We start from the raw sequence: 18,390 nt of genomic DNA, 5'->3' as shown, positions 1-18,390 counted from the left end.
TAGCAGGCATAGAGTCCAAAAGGCATATTGAAGTTGTAGATGAAGTAACAACTGTATGCAGCTGATATAATTTCATGTGTAAAAAAGTTCACAAAGTTGTTGCCATTGAGAAAAAAACATTTGGCTCAAGTAAGCCCTCTTTTCTGTCCTTTGCTACGTATAGCATAAAATATACAGTTGTTAATTATACCATGAAGCTTTCACTGTCTTGTCGTCTTTCCTTGTTTTTTACAGGCGCAACATACTCAAGTGTAAAATGCACCGATTCTGTAGCATTATCCACAACATTTTCAGCTTTTAATGCTCAGACAGCTGCCCTAAATTAATGGAGTGTATAGTCTAGAAAACCATTTATTCCTTCCAAAACTAAGTGGATAAAATTAACAGTAAGATTAACATGATAAAATATTGTACAGTGGATACATTAAAATAAGCAGCTGTGTGTATATTACCATTATTTTTAATAGCTCAGAGCATGTTAAAGATAAGTAAGTTTCTTAGAGAAGAAAAAAGTATTTACTGATAAGCAAATGAAGTAAATACAAATCATGTGATTGAAAATAAATTGTAATTAGTTGTATCAAAATATTAACAGTAAGGGAAATGAAAATAAAATAATTTGTTTTGCCATAAGAAGAGACAGAAATGGAAAAGTTGTGGAAAAACAAGGAATACATTTATCATCAGTCTGTCAGGTTGGCCTTTGCAGAGGCTTTGGTGTGGTTTCTATGGCAGTATCATAGCAGCAGCCCACCCAGAGGTCATCATTTGTCTATTTCTTGTTCCTTTAACATTTCCCAAGTCCAGCCATGACTATATCCTCATCAGTCCAGTTCATTCCTCTCCTTAGGTCACATGGACCTCTGTGGAGTGGACCGGGTATGGCTCAGAGACATGACTCTTGTGAGGGTGTATGTCTAGGTTATGTTGCATAGTGATCAAAGCTTCCCAGGTACTCCAGAGCAGCTCGGTAGCACAAATGGTACTGGTCCTAAAGACAAAGATAAATATGTAAGTCAAAACTAAAACAGCAATGAGATAACAGGGGAAATGAAGCATTGAGATAGTTCAGGTTTGTCCTGTATATTTTTATTCATATTTTCAGTTTGTATGCTTTATTTAATTACTACAATATGTAAAAATAACTTAAATCATAACCTGAAAGGTAAAACAGGAAAAACAAAGCAATTCCATTAAAAAAAAATAAAAATAAAAATAGCTGCTGAAACTGAGCCAGGGCTAAATCTGAGATAAACTATGTAAGCAAAGAAAAAGACAAAAAAAAAAAAAAAAAAAAAAAAAAAAATTGAGAACAAGACAGTGAAACTGTGTGTTCCTTCTTGGTATAAAATAATATAAATACAAGGCATATGACTGATTTATTATACATTAAGTATTGTTACATATTAAACTATTTTACCAAACAGTAAGAGATGAATTTGCAATCAAACTTAAACTGCTTCATCATCGGTAACAAGTGATAACAGTGATGACAACCCTGTAAAATACTTTTAAATGATTATTTAATAACAGAAGAGATACCGAATGTGATGTTTTCTTCATTATTGTGGCATTCCATAGTCTGTATTGGTCAGTATATAAATCTAATCCATAAATACTATTATTAGTGTGATCATGATAGAGTGATCATAGAGAGTCTGGGTAAGACACGGAACAAGCGAGTACCTCTGTCTGAACCATAGCTGGCCGCTGAGTTCGGAGAATCTTGACAGTCTGGAAGATGTCTACTACGCCCTCATACCTCATTCTCTCCAGCACAATGCTCAGGGTGATGAATACACCAGTCCGCCCAATACCAGCACTGGTGTAAACACATTGTAAGAATCTTACAACAAATCATTATGATAATTACACACAAACACATATAAGAACACCTATTTCATTAGATGACCAATAAAAGAACATTTTATTAATCTGGTTCAAGCACATGACCAAAGCATGGCATAAAAAAAAAGATGTGATTGTTCTCATGTACACACCCACACACCCACACCCACACACACATACACAATTACCTGCAATGAACAGTGATTGGTCCATCTTGTCCAAATTGTTCTTTAGTTTTATGGACTTGGTCAATGAAGTCGATGAAACCCTCAGTGGTTTTGGGCACTCCTTGTTCTGGCCAGTCAGTGAATTGAAACTGCCTGATTGTCCTTGACTGACCATCCTGGTGTGCATGCAGGATAAACAGAGAAAGACCCTTGACACACAGATCTGCAGCTCTTTAGTTTTATGTACCAGTGCTGGGTGGGTTTTAAGTTCAGCTTCATACCAGGAGCAGGGGGTGTGTGACACGTGAAAAGCATCACAATTTTCAGCTTTCATGTGAACACATTTAGAGCCTGCACACTAGTTGCAAGAAACTGAAGCTAAATACAAAGTAAAACCATTTTTTTTATCATTGTATTGATCTTATATGAGAAACAATATATGTCTTGATGTGTAATAACTAAAAATAAAAATCAATTCCATGCATGTTACTTATCAGGTCACTACTGGGCAAATGATATGTGGATTACAGAGAGGTCTCAGTGTCTATAATAATAATGGATTCGATTTATATTTGTTTTTCTGCTGACAGAACACAAAGTGTACATTAACTTCAATATTTATTAACATCAAAATTGTATTTGGTGGTGGCAAGCTACATGTTAAACCACAGCTACCCTCTGGCAGCCAATCTGTGCCAAAAACATTCATATGTTGATGCTGACACTGGAAGGAAGGAGGGTAAAGTTTCTTGCCCAAGAAGAACATCACAACAACTGATTCAAATTGCCAACCTTCTGGCTACAGGATGACCTCTTCTGCCACCTGAGCCACTGCTGCTTATTAGCAGAGACATTGCTGTGTTACTAACTTTTGCAGCTGGTGGTGTTAAGAAGCACAGCCAGCTGAAATACACATGCAATTCACATGCCATGTTTTCCGTGTGAAGCTGTCATTACTCTGTACTACAACCTGCATCAGTGAGCCCAAGTATTACATTCCAATCAAATCTATTTCACAATTTAAAATCCTACAATTTTTATCAGAAACATGTTTTTATGCTTAAAAATGACTAGAGTACAGTATGACTTGTGTTTAATGAATGAAAGTTATGACTGTAGCATTATTTCTGTATGTAATTCAAATCTGAAGAATCTTAGCTTTCCTGTGTATAATGTGTAGGTATGTGGAAGGGAGACTGAGTAAAATACACATTTATGCTAAATGTCTAATTTATAGGACATCTTTTATCTCACTTCATAGAAAGTTGAGATGGAACACCAGCGGATGGCTTAGATTCAAATGTAATAATATATTTTTAAAAAAAGCCAGTGAAGTATTTATCAGTTTAGTAGGTATGTGAGATTGCTGTGCTGTGTGTGCTTATGTGAGCTTTTAGGCCAGTAACTGTGCCTTTTCTTACAGCAAGAACTAGGTGAAAAGTATCATCCTCTAATCAGCAGTCATGTTCAGCATGTTTAGCAATTTTAATAGTTTTGCTTCAAATTCCCATGCCTAATAACATTTTCATGGGTTATTTAATATTGTTTGTGTCCACACTTCATTTGCAAATTAATTTTAATTTAAACCAGTAAGACTGCAAAAGATGGACCAAGTGATGAAGATGTGCTGAAATCAAATAGTTTACCTCAACACTAATAAACCAGCTGCTATAGGTTAGAGTTGATTAAAACCAGCTGAGAAATAATTAATTGTTTTGCTGCTCTCTCATTCAGTAACAGACTTTTGTTCAGTAAGAACTCTTAAAGAAAAGAACTTACCCTGGTGTTTGTGATTTTAAACTCCCGAAGGATATACTGAGGCATGTTGTACTCGGCCATGGGGTCCACAACAAAGTACAGGTAGCGTGCAGAATGTTCTGCAGGCCAGTACCGATGGCATTTCTCCTACAGAACAAAGACAGTAAACAAAATACTCAATGCAGTAATAATAAATCTCCAAATTTAAATAATATTGCTGCAGTGTTATTAGAGGGAAAATATACCTAAATAGAAAAAAAAAGACAAAGCATTTAAAAAATATGTGGGGTTTTTTTTTTACTCAGACACTACATGGAAAGTTTTTCTTTATCTGAGGGGGACTTGTCAATATTTTCATTTTATCTCAAACCAGAATATGGGAGTGTGTGTGAAACATGTTTATTTTCCCTAAGAATTTAGCAATCGGGTTCTGAAAATCAAACGTGAACAAATGAACAAGTTAAGTGAACAAATTTGTCCTAACCTCAAGATAGTTGTGCATAAACACAAGCTGACAAACCTCAATGAACTGAAACAGGATTAAAAATGTATTAGAATGTCTTGAAATTCTTTTATTAAAAAACCCACAATGTCACACCATCAGAGCCACTCATGTCAGTTAACTTATGGAGACAGTGGTTCATACTTAATGACCCGAAAAATGTGTGATTGCATGGTTTTACCCGTCCCATTTCGCGGAGTTTGGTGAGCATGACCACAATTGTGGAATTGTGTTCCCACAACATTCTCCACAAGTCTTCTGAAGTTTCAGCTAATGGTCCCTGGGTAGCAATGTACGCCCTCTGCTGTCTGCAAATTGCAAGAGAGAGAGAGATGGCTGTGCTACATTTTAGCATTCTTCTTGTTTCTCCTTAGCCTCTCTTTTCATGCAATATTTCACTTTACCATAATAAATAGTGAATAAATACTGCTGTCATTAATTAGGAAGTCTTATAAACACAGAAGTGAACATTGTAAATGGTTTCTTCTGTAATTTGTTACAAATTATGTAAAGTCAATATCTGGAAATAATTTTATATTAAATTTACTGAGACAATGTAATGGATAATAATAAAAGTACTAATGATATAAAAACAAACATATAATCTGTCATAATGCACAAGTATCAACATTTTAACAAGTAATACTAGAATTTATGCTTATTTTCTGCATCATGTCCCAAAATCAAGTGGTAGAAATTACTTATGCAGGTTTAATTCCACAAATCTTACATCAGATACAATAAAGTTTATGAAAAATGTGTTATTCCAAACAGTAGAGCAGATATTAAACAGATAAGAACCTAAAAGATCTCCCTACAGAAAATGCATGGAACAATGGTATTAAATGACTGCTGCCATTGTTATTAGTTGTTTATTATGGATCAGACTCTGGACCATTTGACATGAACTGCTCAGAGGAAGACAAGGCTATAAAACACCTCCCTCAGTATCAGGCTGTAATCCCTTCCTGTCAGCTACCTTTACTACCATCTGACATCATTTACCATCACAGGAACATTTTTGTAGAATCCTGTTTGCGTTCTGTGTCAGCATTCTGCTGATTTATGTCGACTCACCTGTAACCATCGATGAAGCTAGCATTAATATAATCGGAGCCCTCCACCCCTCTAACTGGCTGCAGACAGACGCGAGTGGATTCAAAAGGCATAATGTTCACCAGTCGGTTCTTGAATTTATTACAAGGAAGGTTAGCACTGATGAATCTCAAAGTTTGTGCTTTAGAGTTGGCCAGTTTCTGCAGAGACAGAAGTGAAGTCCAAGTTCATTTATGTAGGAAATGGAACGTAGCCACAGAAGACCAAAGTGCTGCACATGTTGAATGAATGAAAAAAATATTAGCAATATATAAGACAGTACACACATCAGTTAGACTAATATAAGCTAGTAAATACCAGCAGTGTTGGCACAATAAAAGTCCATTATTTTAAAACCTTTATTGTACAAGGTAATATCTACTGAGATTACAAGACCTTTTTTCAAGGGAGCCCAGGCCAAGAAAGCAGCAGTCTAAAATCCACTGCAGACCGTAATCATTAAAACAATCATAAAAAAAAAAAAAAAAAAAAAAAAAAATATGCAGTGTAAAACTTATAAAATACCAAAATCCTAAAAGAACGCAGATGAAAAATATGCATGAACCAGGTCTAAAAGCCAGTAAGAAGAAATGACTGACGTTTTAAAATGATCTAGGCTCTTTGCTCTTCAAATGTGAAAAGCTTTGCAGTTCCAGAGATGAGGATCCATTACATCCATCTTTCAGCCTGAATATTGGAATACCCGGGAGAAAATGGCTCTTGGACTCTAAATCAAGGATAATGCTGTAAAAGTTTGAACTGGTAAAGCAGCGTCTGTCAGACTCTAAAAACGCAAGTATAGCATTTAAACTGGATTCTGTAATGGAATTAACAACTTATATGTTACCCGTATAATTATTAAGTATAAAAAGACCATATATTAACGCAACCCAGCATATCCAAACAGAACAAATGAAAGCACTAAAAACAAAGAAGAACAAAGGTTCCTACCTTAAACTCCTGTTCCATGGTGCTGACAGTCTCTCCTGGAGCGATCTGGGTGAGCTTCTGGATGTGTGTATACAGACTGCGGGCGGGAATCTCTGTGTTCCCACATGTTGCAGATTCAAGCAGGGCATCATGGATGAATATGTACTGATCCTCTGTTTGCACCATGTAGTTCCTCTGAGCTCTCATACACGTCACATGACCATATATGTCAACTGTCTTCTCATGTTTCATCCTCTCAAGCATGGCATCTATTACAATAAAGCAGCCAGTTCTGCCCACACCAGCACTGACAGGATGCAAAAACAAAACAGAATTACACTGGTAAGCCACATGAAAAAACATGGAAATTTCCAACTGAGCAGTAAACCTATGCTTTAACTCGAATATGTATTTTGGAATTTTCATCTTGAACAATTATCCAAGAAAAAATACAAACTAACAATTAAAAATCTAATTTTATTTTTGCAAACTTTGTGCAGAAATTTACTCTGTTAATGAGCGACATGCGTGTTGGTGTGCAGTTTGAAGGCCACAGCTGATTTAGCTGGCATAGAGCAGCCTGTAAAGACAGATTCAGAATGAGATGAGTGGAATGAAAGCGCTTTCCATCAAATCCATTATTCATTCACTCCTCACATCTAAGTGGTGGTGGTTAGCTACATGTTTACAGGGCACACTGATGGAAACACATCCACAACATTTATTCACTTTCGTGTTTTTCATGCATGGCCCTGAAATGGACTGGTGTGCTGTCCAGGATGTACCCCGACTTTCGCCCAAAAGACTGCTGGGATAGGCTCCAGCTACCCCGCGACCCTTCGTTGGAAAAGCGGTTAGGATAATGAATGAATGAATGAATGTTTTTCATGCTTACTTAAAGTGGAACTATTATGTGCATTTCAGGCTAATTTATTTTTTATTTCTGAGCCCAGAAGGGCTGGGATTGATCGAGTTATTGTCACAAATGGCTTTATTTACTTCAGACCGACCCTCTCCGTAGGCTGTCAGATCAGCCTGTGGGCAAAACGAGTGGATTGAGACTCTTCCGCATTAAGCCCCGCCTCCCGCCACTGCACTACATCGCGAGCGTGCACCGCAACTGCTTTCGCCGTCATTGTAACATCTCATAAACAGAAGGATTAGGCTAATATGAACTCAATAAAAAAAATAAAAAAATACAATGTGAACATGGCACAGTGGTTAACACTGTGGCCTCACAGCAAGAGGGTCACTGGTTCGATCCTGTCAGTGGCCTTTCTGTGTGGAGTCTGCATGTTCTCCCCGTGCATGTGTGGGTTCTCTCTGGGTACTCCGGCTTCCTCCCACCGTCCAAAGACATGCATGTTAGGTTAATTGGTTACTCTAAATTGCCCCTAGGAATGAGTGTGAGTGGTTGTTCGTCTCTCTGTGTGGCCCTGCGATGGACTGGCGAGCTGTCCAGGGTGTACCCTGCCTGTCGCCCAAAGCCAGCTGGGATAGGCTCCGGCTTCCCCGCGACCCTGAATTGGATTAAGCGGTTCAGAAAATGAATGAATGAATGAACAATGTGAAGACGTTGCATACAGCCCTACATGTTGGAACCTGAATCAGACCCTGAAAACAAAGTGGAAAACAGCAACGAATGCAGCAGGATGTCTCTCTTTGGTAAACTCACCAGCCATCGTTGGAAATAACTTTATCCGATGTTTTCCACCCGCCTGATGTATTTGTACATGCCCTTGTTAACCAGTAGAAGGTAACCAATCACTGAACCTTATCCCCCGGAACGTCACAAGGATTTCCAAGTAGAAAAAACTCTCTAAAACAACGCATTTTTCGTCGCCATGGAAACCAAATGGAGCGAATGCTGGAACTCAAATTCAAACTCAAACATGCGTTTAGGTGATAAAAAAAAAACAGTGTCGTTCACATGTCTGATGATGATTCAACACTGTAACACTGTAGAAAGCTCAGAAAACTTGAAATACCATAATAGGACCCCTTTAAGTGTCTTGCCAACATGTATGATGACCTTCAGGTTTTCCAGTGACATTCGGGCCCTGCTCTACTTCCTGAGCTCCTGCCGCCCAATTTAGTAACATGACGTACAATGTGGCACACTATATAATACTGTAATACCTGATCTTCAGCCACTTAGTGATCAAACATGGTTTATTTGAGACACACTAAAGATTTTTGTAAATGTAAGAAGCCATATTACCTGCAGTGAACCACCATGGGTCCAGCATCTAGAGGATTACAAGCTTTGACCCTACGAACAAAGGCCAGCGTTGGGGTGGGATACTCAGGCACTCCGTGATCAGGCCAGGATAGAAACTGGAATTGTCGAACTTCTCTTCTCTCAACTGAACCATTCTGTTCGTACAAAACACAAACATTTTGTACCCTGTTCCTAAATATGTGCTTAACCACATATCCTCAGAAAAAAAATCATAAAAATATTATAAAGCATACAAATAAAAATAAATAAATAAATAAATAAAGTACAGCATAAAAAATATTCAATGCACATCCTGACAAAGAGCAATGTATAAATAAATACAAAAATGCATATAAAAAGGACAGAGCAACAAAAAGGTCAACTCTGTTTACAACTGAAATCATTTCTCAACTTCAGGGGTTTCCAAGGGTCTCCAAGCCCAGAGAGAAAAACTTCCCACAGTTTCCGAGAAAACTGTGGGAAGTTCGAGGCATTAGAGTAGAGCTGACTGCTGTAATTGAGTGCACCCGTCAGCTATGAAACCTGCTATCATCATATGCCACTAAATCATTTGAAGACTAAGATCAGATTAATCATTTAACGCAATCATATTTGGTATTCTGGGAACAGCAATAGTACTGAAGACAGCCTGGTTACAAGGTCAGAGCACTTCCAAAACATAAAGATGAAAGTACCAGGTTGCTTCCTGAAATGATGCTAAAGCAAAAGCGTATGGTTTTTAAAAGCCAAAGGCGGCCCAACAAAATATAGAGTGTATGGCCTTTATTTTGGACGGAGACTTTTTTTTTTTTTAAATCAGGCGTCTCGACAAACTGAGATAAACTGATCCAGATTCTGTCCCAGTCTAAATCTCAATCTTGTTTTAACATGGACACATTTGTTGCATATTTAAATCATGAATAAACCCAGTGTATGTAACAGAATACTTTGCGAAAGCAACCTTGCTCCATCACTATCTGGGTGGATGGGCTCAATCTAATATTGAGTGGAGAATTTGTAGATTGCCACATGGAGCATCACATAACCTAAATGCTGAGTAATAACTAGTTAGAATTTAAAGAAGCTGGGGATTGTATAATGTAATGGCACATTTCTAGTGATTTAAGGAATGACAAGTAGTTAAGCTGGGTTTCATCACCGACCCTTTTCTAAATAAATATATGTATAACAAATATAATAAAAATAATCTATAATAGGACTCCTGGGAAATAAGTTTAAACTTGCTTGATAAATGTACAAAAGCTAAAAGCAGCTGTGTGGCTTCTGTACAAATAATCACTTCCAGGGTATACGTAATAGACAGAAAGTTCTTACCTTGTAAAGGCTGAATGTTCGCATACTGTATGAAGCCAGCTCCACAGTGTCAAGCATGGTAACCTGAATCATCCCATATGTCTCTGTACCCCGACACGGCCAGTACTGATCACACTTAACCTGAACCCAAATCACAACAACAATCCCACAACTTTGTTTTAAAAGAGTGCTGTTGATAATGTTCACAGAGCATCACTTTTTATTATTTCAAAGCGTAATAGGTCACCCGTGATTTCTCCTCTAGATGAGTCATCATAACAATGGTGCAGGTCCTCTGTTCCCACACCATCCTCCAAAAGTCACAGAGTGTTTCTGGCAGAGGTCCTTGTGTGGCGATGTAAGCATTCTGTTTCCTGTAGCCATCAATGTAGTTGCCATTTATATAGTCACTGCCTGGAACTCCTGCAGCAGGAAACAGACAGAGCCAAACGGCTAATCATGACACAGGTTTGCTGCTGACAGTTTTCATTTCTTCTTTTACTGTGATTGTTTTGACTTGTTCTTTCATTTGCTTCCACACTCTTTGCTCATGTATGCTTTATTCTGACTTTGTTTCATGGTCTGTTTCCCAGGCACTTCATTTTTGTTTAGGTCAAATATTTCCCATAGCTTCTTTTTTTCATTCTATATTAAGTGAATGCAGGGGTGTCCAGCTCCAGTACAGGGCCACATTAATGAAGGTTTTCTATTTCTCCCTGTTCCAACACATCTGACTCAAACTAATGAATCATTTTATAGAACTTCATGGGCTGATGGGTTCATTTATTTTGAGTCAGGTGTGTTGGAGCATTGATGCACTGAAAACCAGGATTTTGGCTCCTGAGGACTGAATTTGGACACCCCTAAGTTAAGGTCTTCAGGTATTTATCTGTCCTGGTCACATTTGAATTTGGATCCCAGTTAATTCTAGGTGACATCCTCTTTATAACTAAGGTCGGTATAGGCCCAGACCATCTCCATGTAGTATCTGACTTTGTGTTTCTTACCTTCCACAGGTGTGAGGATTACCCTGGAGTGGTCATAAGCTACGACATTTGCATAGCGGTTCTTAGGTTTGTTGACTTCCAGGTTGGAGTACTCCCAGGTGAACTGCTGTCCTGGCTCAATAGACTGACATACAGAGAGGGGGAAAAGATAAATATAGAGGTAGAAAGGGGGGATTGGGAGAGAAGGAGTGAGAAAGGGAGAGAGAGAGAGACTGACAGCGGGTAGTCATTTATTAAGCATGTGCCTTAGCAAGTCTGTAAGCATTTGGACAAATAGATGTGACACAGATGCATCTCATTCTTCCTCCAGTTTCTGCCTCTGCAACATGACAGACTTTAAATGATTTATTCCCCTGGACACACGCAGGACTGTTCATTAATTCCTAAACAGTCCAGGCTTCTTCAATTCAACCACAACACAGAACAATGCAGAAAGTTGTCATGTTTTTGCCACCCTGATCTCCTGGCGCTCATCATTGATTACTCGATCCACCTGCTGGCTTCCTAATTGCCTCTGCTACCTCATTCAGTTCACCTGGTTTCCTTTTCTCTCACTGCCTACTTAAGCTCCCTCCAATCCCTCCTTTTCTGCCAGATAATAATCAGACCTATGTCTAGTTTTGTTCCAGCGTTCCACGGATTGTGCCTCAGTTGCCGACCCTCTGCTTCATGCCCCTGGATTACCCTCCTTGCCTTGCCCTCGACAGACACCGCTACCTTTCGGATCTTCTGGTTACCGACCCTGCCTGTCTTTGGATCTCTGAACCTTGTCTTTGCCTGGATGAGTATTTTGCCATCCTGTTTACCTCCCAGCTGTTGCCTGGTTTCTTCTGCAGACCACTCCCCTGGACTGATCTTCTGTTCATACTCCTCCACCAATAAACTGGTCATTTGTCCAGAACTCCCTGTGTGTGGCTGAATTACGGATCCTCAGGGTAACTCATTACAGAAAGTCATTCCTGCCATTAGCTATGAATCTACACAGTGCCGGAAGATTAATGAGAAATTTACTGCGCACAAAATAATTTTCCCTTTTTGGAAATTTGGAACCACTATTCTATTCTATTCAAAAGTAAAATGAAGACTTTTCCTCCCCATTAGTGAAAAGGGTTATAATGACAGATAAATAAACTCTGCTAGGTTCCATATTAAAGATGGACTCAGTTGAAATGTATATATACTGCAATTTCTTTTTTTACTTTGCTGTCTGAAATTTCCAAATGAAAATTCATCCATCAATTTTTTTTTTAACCACTTAGTCCAATTAGTTGGACTAAGTTGCGGTAAGCTAGAACCTCTCCCAGCAATCATTGGGTGAGAGACAGGGTACACCTCGGACAGGTCAACCCAAATGAAAATTTCTTAAGGAAAATCTACAAAACTGGCAACCATAACCATCATTAAAGGTTTTCTATTTTAAAGGTCATTTTAAATATTTAAATTAGTTTTTTTTTTTTTTTTTTTTTTTTTTTTAATAAAAACCCTGTCTGGGTACAGAGTAAGTAACAGGTTTTATTAATATCATTAAACTGGTGTAAAAGAAAAAAAGTAAATATATTAAAACTGAAAAAACAATTACCTCATACTCCTGTGAGAACTGCAGGTTGTCATTGGCCTTTAGTTTCTCTACATGATCTGCTAGGTCACAAATGGCAATTGGAAGATGTTCCTTCATCCCTGAAGACACGTGAAGAGATGAGTGCAGTGTCACACACTGCAGACGAACGGCAAAGATAACAGACTTCTGTGGTGGCAGCAATAGCACCAAGACGTACACAGATTTGGGGGCAATATGTGCAACATTTAGGACAAATTTCACTGATTTCAACAAAACAGTGCAAAAGCTTATAATGCACACAAGCATTTTTTTCCATGTTACATTTTTCCATCATGTCACAATGTTTTTTTGGAATTCTGTACTGTATCAGAAAGTTATTCCCACCCAGTGAACAAAAGTTGAAAATTAATTGAAAATGTCAAGTATGCTAAGCGATAGGAACAAAGGACAAAACCAAGAACACTTGAACACATCATGTGGTCAGGATCGCAAATGACAACAGTATGGTCTAAACCACAGGTGTCAAACTCCAGTCCTCAAGGGCCGGTTTCCTGCAGGTTTTTGTTGTCTCCATGCTCCAACACACCTGACCAACACTCATAAATAGGTTGACGAGAAGCTGCTGGATCCATTTGATTTGAGTCAGCTGTGTTGGTAAAGAGAAACAGCAAAAACCTGCAGGACTTCGGCCCTCGAGGACTGGAGTTTGACACCCCTGGTCTAAACCATTTATGGATCCACATATTACAAATGTTGGGATGCAATTTAATATATGCTGATGAATTTTTTGTTCATGTGTGTCCATGCCTTGTGTTTGATAGTGGAGTCTTCTCATTTCCACAGGGTCTGCGATGTGGGCCATCAGCGAGTCATTCATACCTGCCATGTGTTCATTCTTGCCTGGGGATGCACGTTTCCTGGAGGAAAATGATAAATCATAACCACATCGCCAGAAACTTTACAAAATCTTAATTCATTTTTAGACATATGGAGTGCAACAAAGATGATTTATTTTATATCTTGAAAATAAATAAATTCAACAACAAATGGCTATTGTAAACAAAATTTAACAAAATATTGGTACATAGTCTGAATGATACGCTCATAATAAATGGAAAAAGAAAAGGCTTTAAATATATGTATATATTGAGTGTAGACCTGATGTGTAGCTAAAGTAAATAGCTGCATCCCAGAGACAGATTAACAATAAAAAGCCTTAGATATTCTGCTCCAGGAGCAGAATAGCTGAGATCGTTTCTGTGGCTGAGGAGGACGAGCAGTTGTTTTCCAACTGGAAGGTTTGTGGATCAATTCCAGGCTTCCCCTAACCACATGCTGCGAAACTGCGTTGCCCCCAATGAGTCTACTGAGGTATGATCTGTGGGTATTTGTGCCATGTAGTGTAACAAGTAACATGACTGAAAAAAGTGCTATTTAGGTAATAGCCCTTTTAGTGAGTCCAATAGTGAAGGCATCAGTAGTGCCAGTGGCAGAAAGAAACATCTAAACTGGAAAACACTAGTCTCAAAGAGATACCGTGTAGAACCCTTAAAGGTGTAGTATGTAAGATTTTCAATATTTTCAAAATAAATTAACTAAAAAAATAACTACAAGAATAATTAGATAGTTTTTTTTAAACATGTAGGTTCCAGTCTGTCCATATTTGATGTGTTATTAAATTACAAGTTTAATTAATGACAAAGACCCTTCTGAAATGTTTGCCTACCAGTAAAAAAAAGAGTGCTTTTTGTCATTTGTCATTAGTTAAACTTGTAATTTAATAACGCATCAAATATGGACAGACTGGAACCTACATGTTCAAAAAACTATCTAATTATGATTGTAGTTATTTTATTAGTTAATTTATTTTGAAAATATTGAAAATCTTACATACTTCACCTTTAAGCTCCTGAGTATCTGACAAGACTATTTCAATGCATTCTTGGAATGCATTGAAATAGTCATTGAAATCTGGAGCTCACCTGCTGTCAGATAACATTACTGACACACACACACGTGCCCACAAATGGTATTGCTTGCTATTTTCACTTACAAAACACAGCAATGTTATTCAGAAATCAAGTTTAAAAATCTAGTTGTAATACAGAAGAAGTGGAGTGGCAGACGTGCAATCAGTGAGTGGCTGCAGTCTAAAAAAAAAAAAAGACAGACACACTAACCTTTCTTGTTGGCTGCATCCATTGCAAGCAGGCAGAAATGGAAGCAGAGAAAGAGCGAAAGAGAAAGGATCAAATCTAATCTAGATCTAATTGAGCTCTTACAGCAGATCCATCCACTTAAAAGTAGACAGCTTCTGCTGATTTCTGAAAAGGGTTAGACATCAAAGAGTGATTTTAATCATTTTTAAAACAAACGGTAGTATTGCACAAACTACGGTTGCTAACTATAACCTAATCAAACAGGTAAGTACTGTTTAGGTCCCAAAGAATCGAAGCGGATTTGACAGTGTCAAGGCAGTTCAAATGTTGGGTTAAATATATAAAAACATCACAGCTTAAACATCAACCATGTGTTGTTAAAATGTCTGGTGTTTGTTGTTTAAGGCTCACCTCTTGAAGAGTAAAATAGCGATAACTATAATAATAATTACGATGACAGCGAGCACTGGGCCCATCACCCACAGCATCTCTGGATCCTCCTGAGGATGTCTGATCACCCCACTGTGCTTTACCATGAAAGTTTCAGAGAACGGGCTGGTTGCAACTGTCCTTTGCTTTAAAGAAGAGGAAGATGAGGCAAAAAGAATAAGTGTATACAGCATAATACAAAACAGGGTAACTATTGCCAGATTATACCTAAGCCTACTATTCATCTCTGTTTCTAGTTTTAGCTCACCAAACGGAACTATTTTTTGTATAACATTAACATAAAATCCAACATGCAAATTAATTACAAAATTTTTTAAACTTGCATATCATAAGTACAATAAACTGGGTAAGTGAACAGTTATCAGTCGCAGCGGGCTGCTTTAGCTTAAATCTTTCTGGATAGATCATGTTGGAATTTCTGTGAATTTGTAGAGCCAAGATAAGGAGGTAAAACTATAAATGTTTATTTGAGATTGAAAGGAGATTGTAAGCACATACAACAGAAAAGTAAAGCCCCAAACATCATATCTTCTTTTTTTGGGGGGATTTTTTTGGAGCAGTAGTGAAGCGAAGTTGTAGAACAAGCCTAATCTTTAACTTGTTCAAGACTGATTATCGGCCCTGCGATGGACTGGCGAGCTGTCCAGGGCGTACCCTGCCTGTTGCCCAAAGCCAGCTGGGATAGGCTCCAGCTTCCCCGCGACCCTGAATTGGGTTAAGCGGTTCAGAAAATGAATGAATGAAGACTGATTATCTTGTTTCATCTATGCTTTTTTATCCTAACAGTAAGAATAATAGTACCACCCTAGAACGTGTAAAAACTGTCTGAGCTGCACGACACACAAGTAATGTAGTAACCTATAATCCTTGTGCCTTTATACATGCATAGAAGCTACTCACAGACTTGTGATCCATCAGGTCAGCCAAAAGAAAACAGCGGTACTTCTGCTGGACAAATAGAAGTTTGTTGTAGTAGCCGTTGTATTTCATTTCATCGCCTAGAATGAAGACTTCTGGCAGAGCATCCAGCTTAGCAGCGATGTAGGGCTGCAGGAAATCTTGGCTCTGTTTCTGCAGATCGACATCTGCACCGACCTCTAGAAGCTGTCAGGGAAACAACACAATCAGACTTCGGCAAAATAATCTTGAATTTTCTTCCTCGTTCAAGATGAGAACAGAGTATGCAGATTATACACAAAATATAATAAAATATTCTATGACAACAGATGTAATAAGATGGACTCATTTGGATTGAATATTATTAAATTAGACTAAAGAAATTGGAGTGAATCAGTTACTAATTGGATTAGAATCAGATTTAATTCATGTTTTCATTCTCCGTGTAAATTAATTAAAACGGTTAAAGCAGATGGCTGACCTCCCTGAGGGTTCTGCTGGCGGGTTTTTCTTCCTGTTAAATGTATTTTTTTTCTTTCCACTGTCAACTCATGTAGCTTTGGATGAATTGGATCGAAGACAAGATTTGATGCAATCAGTTGGTTTTCCTTAACTAGGCTATTTATTATAAATTGGTTTTAATGAATGTGCCTATGTGGCACCGTTGTGAAGTAGTGCTGTACAAATAAAGCTGAATTGGGCTCGTGATTAAAAAAAGACATTGAGATGGCATATGTTGTTCATTGGCTCTTTTAAAATAAACCAAAAAACAGTTTTCTTAAAAATAAGAAAAAAAAACAGATCTTTTTATTCAAGGATGGCTTTTTATCTGAATAATGTGATCTATTTAGTGGATTATTTAAGAGCAATAATCAGCAGGATAAACTAATATGTACAGTTTGAAAAAATTTTCATACTTTCAAACTCAACTCCACTAAATGCATTAAAGGCTTTTATCCTGAGCTCTAAAACAATGAGAAAAAAACACTAAGCTCTTCTCCAGTCTGCAAAGTTAAAGTTGAAAGGTTAAAGATAAACCTCATGCTGTAACTTATTTTTACTGTGACTTCAATCAGCTAAACTAAGCTAATTATGCTCATACCTCATGCAGGTCCACATCTTCAGGATTTTCCCACCTAATTAGAGAAGCTGGGGTTTCAGGGACAACCACGATGTAGTACCACCTGCAGTAAACACAGCTGAATAGGGTTAATGTTCCACTTCATGTATTACCTTTTTAATCTTGTTGAAGTTTTACAAGTGTGCCTCTCATTTCTTTGTTCATAAATACACTTTACATACAATATGTAGTGTTTTTTCTACTGCATTTACATCCCAATGATTATTTAACCTGAGTTATGGCTGCCGTAGGAGTAAGTACAATGGGAGTGCAACTAACAGTAATAATATTACCCAAATTAAAATCGGCATGGTTGTCAATATAAATATAATGGAATTTACATTGATTTGAAAATTGTCCCAAATACTGCTGTGTTTTGACACATCTAAAACAAGACAAGTAAACCAGAGAAACACACAAAGATTTATATAGACAGATACATGCATATTTACATGGCTCTTTGTGGTTTACATGGTCAATATGTTTTTTTTTGTTATTCATAAATATCCACTTTTCCCATTATACAGTCCCCTCAAACACTGGGTCATAAATTTCCATCCAGTCTATAGAACATTTAAAGTTTTCAAAACTGTTACAAAATCATCAAATACATGACTTGGTTCAAGTTTGCAGAAATGCAGCCAGTTTGCATTATATGGTAATGGTGCTACAAAATGATTTTTGTCTTAATTAAATTCAGGGTTAATTTTTGCTTAGGTCATATAAAGTAACCAAATATCAAAATATAATTTTATTCATAAATTAGTTAGTTAATAAAATCAAAACTACCCTTATCTTGGTTAAACATCACACCTTTGGATATTGGCATGTTTCTCAACAAATGAAAATTTGTTGTCAGAACAAGCCAAATGCTAACAATCCCATGTGTTTTTTCTTAAGAGCAGCTTCCAAGTTGTTACTGTCCTTCAATCAGGATTGATGCTCATGATGCAGAGATCAATGAGTCACTGTATTGATGTAGATCCTTGTATCTTTACACAGCTATTGATGGGTGAGTTACTGAGGTCTATCATGGTTAGTATTACACATTAACATTAAAATTAATTAATAATATTTCATAAGCCATGGCCATTTATTCTGAGTCTAAATCACCTAATCTATATCATTAAATAAATGAGTCTCAAGACACTATTTCAATGCTGTCAAACATCTGAAGTGAACTTTTTTTGCATATGAAACACGCACCATGACCAGTTACAGTAAGCCAAATATTTATTAAACACTGGCAGTAAATAAAAGCAGAGAATCAAGCATAAATAGGAAATATAGGCATGAAGCAGTTTCATCACATTTTATGGTAAACTGTAAAGGAGATTGGAGATGAAAGGTTGGGGAAATAGATA

General features: G+C 37.5%; 1 protein-coding gene across 1 annotated transcript in view; it reads right to left on the bottom strand.

The window, feature by feature from the left end:
- Nucleotides 1-875: 875 nt before the first annotated feature.
- Nucleotides 876-18,390, bottom strand: part of ptprfa (protein tyrosine phosphatase receptor type Fa) — a 48,348-nt gene continuing 30,833 nt past the window's right edge. Inside the window, exons 15-30 of the mRNA XM_079244909.1 lie at nt 17,009-17,090; nt 15,910-16,113; nt 14,971-15,134; nt 13,208-13,317; nt 12,422-12,519; nt 10,843-10,966; nt 10,083-10,258; nt 9,857-9,976; nt 8,522-8,676; nt 6,322-6,607; nt 5,353-5,531; nt 4,457-4,583; nt 3,795-3,920; nt 2,037-2,191; nt 1,687-1,822; nt 876-991 (exon numbers count right to left, since the gene is read on the bottom strand). Of these exons, the coding sequence (XP_079101035.1) occupies nt 923-991; nt 1,687-1,822; nt 2,037-2,191; nt 3,795-3,920; nt 4,457-4,583; nt 5,353-5,531; nt 6,322-6,607; nt 8,522-8,676; nt 9,857-9,976; nt 10,083-10,258; nt 10,843-10,966; nt 12,422-12,519; nt 13,208-13,317; nt 14,971-15,134; nt 15,910-16,113; nt 17,009-17,090 (2,311 nt within the window). The 3' untranslated portion in view covers nt 876-922. The remainder of the gene's footprint in view (nt 992-1,686; nt 1,823-2,036; nt 2,192-3,794; nt 3,921-4,456; nt 4,584-5,352; nt 5,532-6,321; nt 6,608-8,521; nt 8,677-9,856; nt 9,977-10,082; nt 10,259-10,842; nt 10,967-12,421; nt 12,520-13,207; nt 13,318-14,970; nt 15,135-15,909; nt 16,114-17,008; nt 17,091-18,390) is intronic.

The sequence above is a fragment of the Telmatherina bonti genome (genome assembly GCF_933228915.1).
Source record: "Telmatherina bonti genome assembly, chromosome: 8".
Lineage (NCBI taxonomy): Eukaryota > Metazoa > Chordata > Actinopteri > Atheriniformes > Telmatherinidae > Telmatherina > Telmatherina bonti.
This window is presented reverse-complemented; position numbering and strand designations above follow the sequence as displayed.